Here is a 9828-nt window from a genome sequence, read left to right on the forward strand (position 1 = left end):
CCTTTCTTTTTTTGTATCTGCAATAATGGAAGAAAGGACGAAAACACCCTCAGTGTAAAAACATGTATTAAAATTTTATTTACAGACATGTACAAAAATATTGTCCCTCTTCCTGAAGTGTCCCTGGACCCTCCCGTTGGTCCACAAATAAATACCAGTAGTGAAATAGGGGTCGGGGTAAGAGTGTGTGGGTGTGTGTGTGTGAGAGGTGTTTGGGTATCTTAGGGTGCTTGGTCCACTGGGTTCATCACTCGGCCCATAAACAAGATGGATCCTGAAATGGAGAACACACACATAAAATAATTATTTGCATCGAAGGATCTTACAATTTTTTTTTTTGTTGTTCTTGTAAATTAAAATTCCTGAAGGACACTCTGAAGAATACTTGTGATTGCAGCACTTTTTAAGAAGGCATACTATTTTGGTTGCATTTAAATGAGACACTGGAAATTGTTGCACTCTATTCAGCCCATTTAGTCCTTGTCTCATCATTTGGAGTGCCTCCAGACCCAGAAACTATGAAATTAGGCGAGAAACATGGGGTTCAACAAGCTATTCTGTTGGGCTCCTGTTCCCATGTCACATGCAGGCTCACTGGAATACCACCCCCCCCCCCCCACACACACACACACACACACACACACACACACACCCACCACCACCAATTTGAGTATCTCCACCAGTGATAGACTGATTGTCATTTTGAGATAATCGTCATTGGCCAATAACGAAAGATCCGCAGACACATCAGTCAAAACTACTCCAACTCCCAACAAGTCAAACATTCATCACCTTTTTCCTTTGGGATGTTTGTGGGATGGTACGCGTGGGTGTAACTGTCTTTAAAACGGCCTTTTATGGGCCGTTTACGTGACGATGTAATGCTTTGACATGTGTTTTTCCTTTATTTTGGAAACTACGCTGCACGTACTAGCCTAGAACTTAACAATGCAGAAAAATAACATTGTAAAATAATCAATTTTGTGTCTCATTTGTTATTATTATTAAATAGTTGTTTGTCAGAAGCAAAGACAACTTATCAGCATTATGTATCAGGGTGCTATCTAAATATCGACATCAACCATTATGAATCCCATAATGGTCGACCACTAATCTCCACCCACAGCTTGAGAACAACCTCTGCAAAGGTGTGCCATGTTTTTTAATCGCAAGCCAATCACAGCAGAGTGAGGTGGCTTAAAGAGAGCGTTTCAGCGAGAGTGTGAATACGGACATATTCACACAGACAGTATGAGAAAAATAATGTGTTTTTTGAACATTAAAGCATGTAAACATGTTCTAGTAGAAACCCAAAATACAAGTATGAACCTGAAAATAAGCATTATATGTTACAGGAGATTAAAAACTGTCCCTGTGGCGGTGTTTGTTTTGAGTCTACCACTAGGGGTTGCCAAATCGGAAATGTTAAAATCCTACACATGGGTAGGAAATGTGACGGAGAAAAATAAATACCTGTGTTAATTTGTCGTAGCAGGAATAAGAAGGGCCGGTCTGCCTTGAACACAGGAGCACGGGATCGCTTGAGTAGCACCATAGCTGCAAAGCAAATGTGTTTTTTTTTAAATCATCCCACAGCCTGTAATTCTGTTAGGAGACATGTTTGCAGTACAATCACATTAAAATATCTTCTATAGAAAGTAATTTTCTTATTTTGGAGGGCATCTCGCACCTGTAGCAGCAGCTGCCTTTGTCCCATCTTCTGTGACTTCTATTCTCACTTCATGGAAGGCGTCCGACACATAAAGACTCTCCTCCACTGCAGCGAGAAACAAACTGTCAGCTGCCAGCAGAGCCACACTAATCATTATTTGTCCTGCAGCTGTTTGTGATCTGGGATTAGTTTGAATCAAAAACAACTGGAGCATTGTGTAGGTGGGTTCTGTGTAAACCTGATGATTTAAAGAACTGTGATAAAAAGCAATACTCTGAACACATGTTTGAGTTGATGTATTTACCTGATATTCCAGTGAAATCAGCTGCTGTTGGGTTAAAGGCGTCACTGATGCCCATGGCGGGAAGTACTGATCTCAGGTTGAACTTGTTCTGCATTCTGAACCTGTTAAAACCAAACAGAAAGTTATTAAACCGGAAAACTACAAGTTCAAAGTGTGAGTTTAAAAAGGGTGCATGATCTTAACCTGGGTAGGAAGACGTCCATCTTGGTTCTGCGCAGGCCGGTGTCCCAGGAGGCCAGCTGGCGAGCGGTCAGCTGAATCTCAAGGGAAGACAGCGGCGTCTTCCTCTCGCTAGGCAGGACCAGCTGCAGGCTCAGGGCGCGGCCCAGGTACGGCAGCTCCAACACGGTGTAACGCTGATCCGATGCTGTCATGAACTGACCTGCCAGAAGGAGGGCAACAAGTTCAGGTGTGCAACTTCTGACATTGATTTAAGTCATTATTAGTCAGTCGGTCATTTCATCTTGTGTTACCAGTGACTTAAGTGAAGTCTTGAGAAAAAATGGTTTTATTGCAACACTTGTGTTGATGTTAAATTATTGACAAAAGAGAAACATGATTGTTTTGCTCTTTCGATGGATGGAAGGTGTCTCTTACCAAAGCGGACCTCTGTAGCCTGATACATCATGGGCACCTTGATGGCACTCCCATCAGAGAGGATGAAGGGCAGGTTCTGGGTGTTGGTGAACAGGAACTGTTTCTGCCAGACGCCCCTGAAGGCCACTGTGTTGACCAGGGCCATCTGCAGCCGGTGGCCCCACCACAGGGCCTCTGCCTGGGCCTCGCCTGAGCCTGACAGTTCCCCGCTGCTGCTTCCTGCCTGGAAGGGCCACGACTCATCTGGAAGGTAACAAGGGATTGAGTAAAGTTTAATGTTAAGGTATGTTGTCTGCAACGCATCTCTTAAAAGTCTCCAGATGTCTTCCGATGCAGTGAACAGAAGAAAAGCATTTGTAAATACACCTGATCATTGGGGGGGTTATACATTAAAAACAGTGCTTTAAAAATGTTGGGCACTGAATTAAAACGTGGGGGTCGGCATCCTCTGCAAAGGGTCTCAATGGAAACGAAAAAACAATATTTCCACACATCATGTGAGGGACCGCCAGCCGAAACTGGAAACCACTGCTCTAACATTCATTGAGTTTCTTTGTCACTAGGGGGCAGAGAAACTCCGCCACAAGCTGACACATTATGACCATAGACTGTATGAAATGTGGACGTAGTCTCGATGACATCACCCAAAGGATCCCTTAAGGTTCCTGCTTAATAAAAAATGGCCCGATGAAGCTGAGGCCTACAGTCAGGGATGACACCCACCGGTTAAAGCTTCCACACCCTTAATTATGCAGAACTATAAGTCTTAAGATAATTCATACACGTGAGTTATATAAAAATGAACCCCCTGTATAGTCATGAATGCGTATATTAGTCTGTTGGGAGCGACTTACTTTTGGAGCCAGTCTCAAGTGGTCATTCAAGGAACTGCCGTTTTTTGCACTTCTGTGTTAGCTTCATTTTTTAGCGTTGGAGGTTGCTGCCTGATTATCACTCTTTTAAGTTGCTGTGCTGTTTCCTATTTACACATCCAGCACAAACAGAGCCACATTATCATTCCATTTAGGTCTACTTTTAGATCTGGTCTGGTCTCCATTTACTCTTACTGGGGAAAACACCTTTAGGTTCTAAATGCTCCGCTGTGTTTCCAAGCTGGTCACTAACTTTGTGTGTCTGCTGTTTGGTGCTGGGCAGGTAGTGTACAGTGGGTGCACCAGAACTTGTTTTCTGAAAACAGCTGCCTTCTGTTGCTGGAAACAAGGTTGGCAAGACTGAACCGTACAGTAATAGTGCCATAGAAACAAAACAAGGGGCTAGAAGAGGCTGAGAATCTCCATAGAGCTGCAGAGATGATGATTATTCTCTATGTGTTCACTACAAGTAACCCCTAATTTCACTCATTTTCAATCCAAAGACATTGATCAGCAGGGTCTTATAAAGCTGTCTTGCTTACCGTAATTGTGTCCTGCTCGCTCCAGCTGGCCACGAGTGTGGTTGGGTTGGCTGAAGTTGGCTCGGATCACGTTGGTGTTTGCCCAGGCTGCTGCATGTTGCGTGAACTCAGTCAGGAGCTGGACTCCACTCTGTACAAATAACGTGCAGGTCTGCTGCAGCCACATCCCCTGGCTGGTGTTTCTCATGTTGCTCTGTGAATGCAACAGGAAGTCTTGTACCTGGGCGTCTGCAGGACAGGAAGACACAGGAAAGGTCAGACGTATTGGAGCGTTACAAACTGTAGGACGTTTACAAGAACTTTCTCAGCTGTATATGAAAAGCTGTATGCATAAGAATATGCTTTGCACCACAGCTCTGCAGTGGTTTGCAGATTGCACAATACTGCAAACCTTTCACCTTGGTGAACTTGTTTAGAAGCAGCTTCACTCTCTATCAGTCATCCGATCGGCTTCAACATACTGTATGATCTTCAGCACTGTCACAAGTACATACTAGGAATACTAAAAGAAGTATAATTCACACCACTTTCAAAAAACAGTCAAAAAACGACGAAGAACAATTACTGAAATGGATTCAACTCAACAGCCTGAATTTGCACCATATCCCTGCAGGATTGTGCACAAACAAATGCTCATTTGACTTAATTTGAGCTTTGCTTAATACATTCTGGTGAGCACTACACACTACAGAGATCTCCTCATCTGATAAACTCGGCATTTGCAGATAAAATAATAATAATAATAATTATATATATATTATTAATAATAATAAGTCGAATGTGGGTTCTCTCCTGACTTCAGCGTCAGATTTGTCTTCCTTTTATTCTGCTCTCAGTATACATGCATCATTTATCTTGTAATTAGGCTAAGAAAAGAAGCCGTTTTCAGAAAAAAATGAGTATTTTCTCTAAGCAGTCACTACACAGTTTGATTTCTAACAAAAGATGGCCTCTTTTCTATGCAGCAGTGCTTCGATCTTTTGAGTTTTGGGCTGTTGGTCCAACTAAAACAAGCACATGTTGGCATTTTCACTATTTTCTGGCATTTTAATAGATCAATCAATAGATAGTTCATGAAAGATAACAGCTGCAGCCCTGCATGAGTATGATCAGGTTAGATTAAATGGATATCAGACTTTCTGTCTTTCTGATGGACAAAATCTTTCGATCGCAGATGAGGTATCCTGCTTAATTAGAGCCGATATCATCAGTTTCCATCCCTGACTGACGTGAAATCACATCACGGAGGTAAAAGAAACCGCAGCTCCAACTCTCATTTTGTGTCTAATTAAACACACTGACCTCTCGACCCCAAGGCCGAGCTGCAGGAGTGGTTAATGAGATTAGAGTTGGTGTGGAGGCAGGTATTATGGCTCCAGACACCACTGTGCTCTGCAGGGCCAACAGCAGCAGCAGCACCGCTCCACACCACCTGGTACCAACAGCACTGAGAGCCACCAACAACCTTTCCAACCTCACTCTCACAGCATGAGGAGCAGCTGCCTGGAGCACAAGCGTTGTCTTTTTTTTACTGTCCATATCAAAAATCTGTGATAAATCTCACCCTTCACGTTGTATCCGAGCGTTCTCTCCAGTTGAGCCAGCGTGTTGCCCCTGGCACCGAGCTGCAGCAGCCCCAGAGACAAGGAGACGCTCACTGGTGACACGATCAGGTTGGAGTTGTTCTCTGTCTCTGTGAGCGTCTGATAGAGGCTGACGGCGAACGTGGTGTGCAGCTCTCTCATGCTGTCCTGAAGGCTGCCGTCACAGTGGCTTCTCTCCACCAAACAGAAGCAAATAAAGAGTGAAGCCACTGGCAGGCGACACATGTCCTCAGTGCTGCAGGAGGGGGAAGTGTCCACAGGGTGCAACAGGTGGCCAAAAAACTAAATCTTGTAAGACCAAAAGAAAGAAAGTAAATTATGTAGTGAGGTCAGTGAGGTCAACCAGTAGGCAAATCATACTGCAGTATCTTTTTATAAAAGCCTGCGAAATATATCCATTTATTTAGCAGTTTTGTCTGATGTATTACATAAAACTGAACACAGTTTACCGCATCAAACATCGATTTCATTGTTTAATATGTGCATACATGATATAATATTCTTCTTAATTGATTTCAACCATATCCTCCACAACGGGTAAATGGAGCATCATTCATAACTCCTAATGCAAATACAGATACCTGCCACTGTGGCTCATGTTCATACTATGTTATGTAAAGTTCTCGAGAAGAGTGAGCTGGAAATGGTTAACTTTCTTCAATTGCAAAACAAAGTTTGGTTGAAATTTTTAAACTGAAAGTGTTTCACAAATGCTATTTAAATGTATCTTAAGCAATCTGAAATGGAAAAATCCGAAAAGACACATTTTAGACATGTAAAAGACATTACAGTATTTTTTTTTGGTCAAAATCAGTAGACTGACAAATGTTGTCCTATAGAGTATTATTATAGTACTATAAAGTGTGTAGTGCCAGTATAATCTAACCAGGTAACGTTTCATCACCTATATGATGTGGTGTGATATGTAAAACATTTGCAGAAATACTAGTCTATAGATATATTATGGGAGCAGTGTTGGACTGTAACTAAGTACATTTACTGAAATACTGCAACTTAAGTACAATTTTGAAGGTACTGTACAACACTGTGCTTATACCTCACTACATTTTCCAACACCTGTAGTAACCAAACACTTAAAGTAGATCAAACTAGCTCCACCTTGATCATCTGGAGCATTTAAAGGTTGCTTACATGTTGATGCATGATGTAATAATGATAAATATAGCCTACATGTAATAATAAGAATCATACTGTAGTTATTTAACACATCCTGGAACAATTTGTTTGCATAATTAGCCTTAAATTATACTTAAGTTTAAGATTATTATTATTTTTTCAGGAGCTTTACTTCTAATGGAGCTACCCTTACATTGGTGCAATGTACTGATGTGATATGATATCTGAATACTTCTTAATATAAATAATAGATAAATCCACTAAAATTATGAATCCTAATGAGTTCTTCAGACTGACATTAGCCTAACATGCATGGTGACTTAATGGATTGTTGTTTTTGTCTCCTCAGATGAATGTTATTGTCATGTTCAGCTCAGGTGAAAGTGCTGACAGGTGCAGCTGCGGGTCCTACCTGCGGACAGGTGAGGTAGTCTCCGTTTAGCTCCAGCTGTCCTCTCAGACTGCCTCCAACCATTCAGCCTCTGCAGGGGAGCTCTGTCCTGTGTGTCCCCCGGCTCTCGGTCGCTGTCGCCGGTTTCTTCTCACTGAATCAGGCCTCTGCTGTCCCCGACTGCTCTGTGGTTGGGTCCTCCGGGCGTCTCTCACTGAAGCAGCCTGTAGTCATAAGACCGTGTTTAAAGGGGAACGCTCCGCGCCGTGTTTGCGGTCTCCGTCGGCGACGTCCGTACCACTCGTCCGGGATTCCTGCCTCTCCAGGGCTATAAGGAGCCAGGCGGAGGGAGGCATGTCACTGAGCAGCAAATCCCAAACCGGGCAGAGGGAAGGAGAAAAAAAACACCCCCACGCGTGCACAGTGCGCATGCATGCAAGTTGTTTTTTTTTTTAGATTTCTTTATTATACTTGTTGGAAACTATTACCTACCCACAGACACGACCTCAACATGACAAAAGTCTAATGTGTAAGCCATGATGACATTTTGAAATGTATGCCTACACCAGGGTGAACACTTCTCAGGCTACCTATCTGTGGGTAGAAATATTCCTATGGAAATAGTGGTCAGTATGTAAGGGCTCTATTCTGATCTATTCTAAATGTCAATGATTTATTTAAGGGCTCAGTGCAGGAGTGGGTTGTCCTCCATTCAAGAGATCGGCAGTTCGATCCTCCACATCTCGAAGTGTCCTTGGGCAAGACACTGAACCCCGAATTGCTCCTCGTGTTGCGCATGGGTGTGTAAATGTGGTGTGAAAGATTAGATTAGATGTTCTGTAGATGTCCACTGCCATCAGTGTGAATGGTTGAATGTGACAAATACTGTGAGAGCGCCTTGAGTAGTCAGAAGACTAGAAAGTCGCCATATAAGTACAAGTCCATGTGCACACCAGACACAGGTCCACCCTACAAAACCTGGAAAAAAAATCTGAATGGACTGAAGACTACTGAGATAAAATAGTCACTTTCTGCGTGATCTGAGGCGAGAGTTGGCCGTGCATTTGAGTGGGGGACAAAATCACCTCCATGAAGTCGTCCCACAGCGCAATAATACCCCAAATATCCTGTCTGTCTCCCGGACAGATCAGCCCAAATATGACAAATGACAATGTGTAATGATGCTTTCTCTCAGGACAGCGACGATTATGCTTTCACTGTTACTACTGTCTGAGATTTCTGCCTCCACCCCAGAGCAGAACCAATTTTTTAGAAGTTGGACCAAATCTCCCGCTCCAATTTCCCCTTCTAGAGCTCCGCTCACACCATGAGCTCAAAGCCCACCTGAGTTCTTCTCTTTGGTACATGCAGATGAACTAAGCCTGCCCTTCCTCACGACAGGAGCCATTCATCTTTACTGTTCATCTATCTATCTATTTATCTATCTATCTATCTATCTATCTATCTATCTATCTATCTATCTATCTATCTATCTATCTATCTATCTATCTATCTATCTATCTATCTATCTATCTATCTATCTATCTATCTATCTATCTATCTATCTATCTATCTATCTGTCTATCTATCTATCTATCTGTCTATATATCTATCTATCTATCTGCCTATCTATCTATCTATCTGTCTATCTATCTATCTATCTATCTATCTATCTATCTATCTATCTATCTATCTATCTATCTATCTATCTATCTATCTATCTATCTATCTATCTATCTATCTAGCTATCTATCTATCTATCTATCTATATATCTATCTATCTATCTATCTATCTATCTATCTATCTATCTATCTATCTATCTATCGATCTATCTATCTATCTATCTATCTATCTATCTATCTATCTATCTATCTATCTATATATCTATCTATCTATCTATCTATCTATCTATCTATCTATCTATCTATCTATCTATCTATCTATCTATCTATCTATCTATCTATCTATCTATCTATCTATCTATCTATCTATCTATCTATCTATCTATCTATCTATCTATCTATCTATCTATCTATCTATCTATCTATCTATCTTTGTATTCCCATACAACGCTTTTCCGATTCCCTTGCAATACATTTGAATTTACTAATTAGTAGTTGGTTGATGAATTGTATATAAAAGAGACCCTGTCATGTGTGGTGAAAATATTAACTGTTACAGTAGTTATTATAGCATAGATAACATACTATTACCATCATTTATTGTATTTTCATTTTCTTCTGATTTAGTTTTAGGGCTAAGATGTCGAAGAAAACAAAAACATGTTCTTTTCAACACACGCATACACACACACACGGACAGACTAAGACATACTTTGTGTTATACAAGTCATTTGTCCTTTTGTTGCGATGATCAAAAGACAATTTTTCCCTGGGCGTCACACTGCTGCGTCAGCATTTCTAATTGGTATCACTCTGTGGAGTCTGCTCCAGCGAGTGATGAATAACAGCATCTCAGCCATCAGACGCATTTGATCAATGCAGTGTACAGAACAAAAGGCTATCAACACAAAAAAGACGCTATAACAATGTGCAAAATCTAGAATTAAAAAAAGAACAATTATGATATTTCATATATAAAAACAGTGAGAGGAACTGAATTTAAAAATCTTGCACAACACAAAGATAATGAGCTTTTCACTGGGATTTGTTCATTTTGAAACAGTCTGCACGCTAGCACAGCAGTGC

The 9828-nt window shown here is 41.4% G+C and overlaps 1 protein-coding gene across 1 annotated transcript; it reads right to left on the bottom strand.

The window, feature by feature from the left end:
* Positions 1-154: 154 nt before the first annotated feature.
* On the bottom strand, positions 155-5816 carry serpine3 (serpin peptidase inhibitor, clade E (nexin, plasminogen activator inhibitor type 1), member 3; the record flags this gene model as incomplete). The annotated part of the gene is made up of 8 exons (XM_083921322.1): positions 155-274; positions 1474-1557; positions 1691-1777; positions 1977-2077; positions 2160-2358; positions 2574-2816; positions 3988-4215; positions 5552-5816. The coding sequence occupies 8 exons, from the start codon at positions 5814-5816 to the stop codon at positions 222-224; spliced, it is 1260 nt and encodes a 419-aa protein (XP_083777448.1). The 3' UTR covers positions 155-221.
* Positions 5817-9828: the final 4012 nt, after the last annotated feature.

This window comes from Echiichthys vipera (assembly GCF_963691815.1).
Source record: "Echiichthys vipera genome assembly, chromosome: 10".
Taxonomy (NCBI): Eukaryota; Metazoa; Chordata; class Actinopteri; order Perciformes; family Trachinidae; genus Echiichthys; species Echiichthys vipera.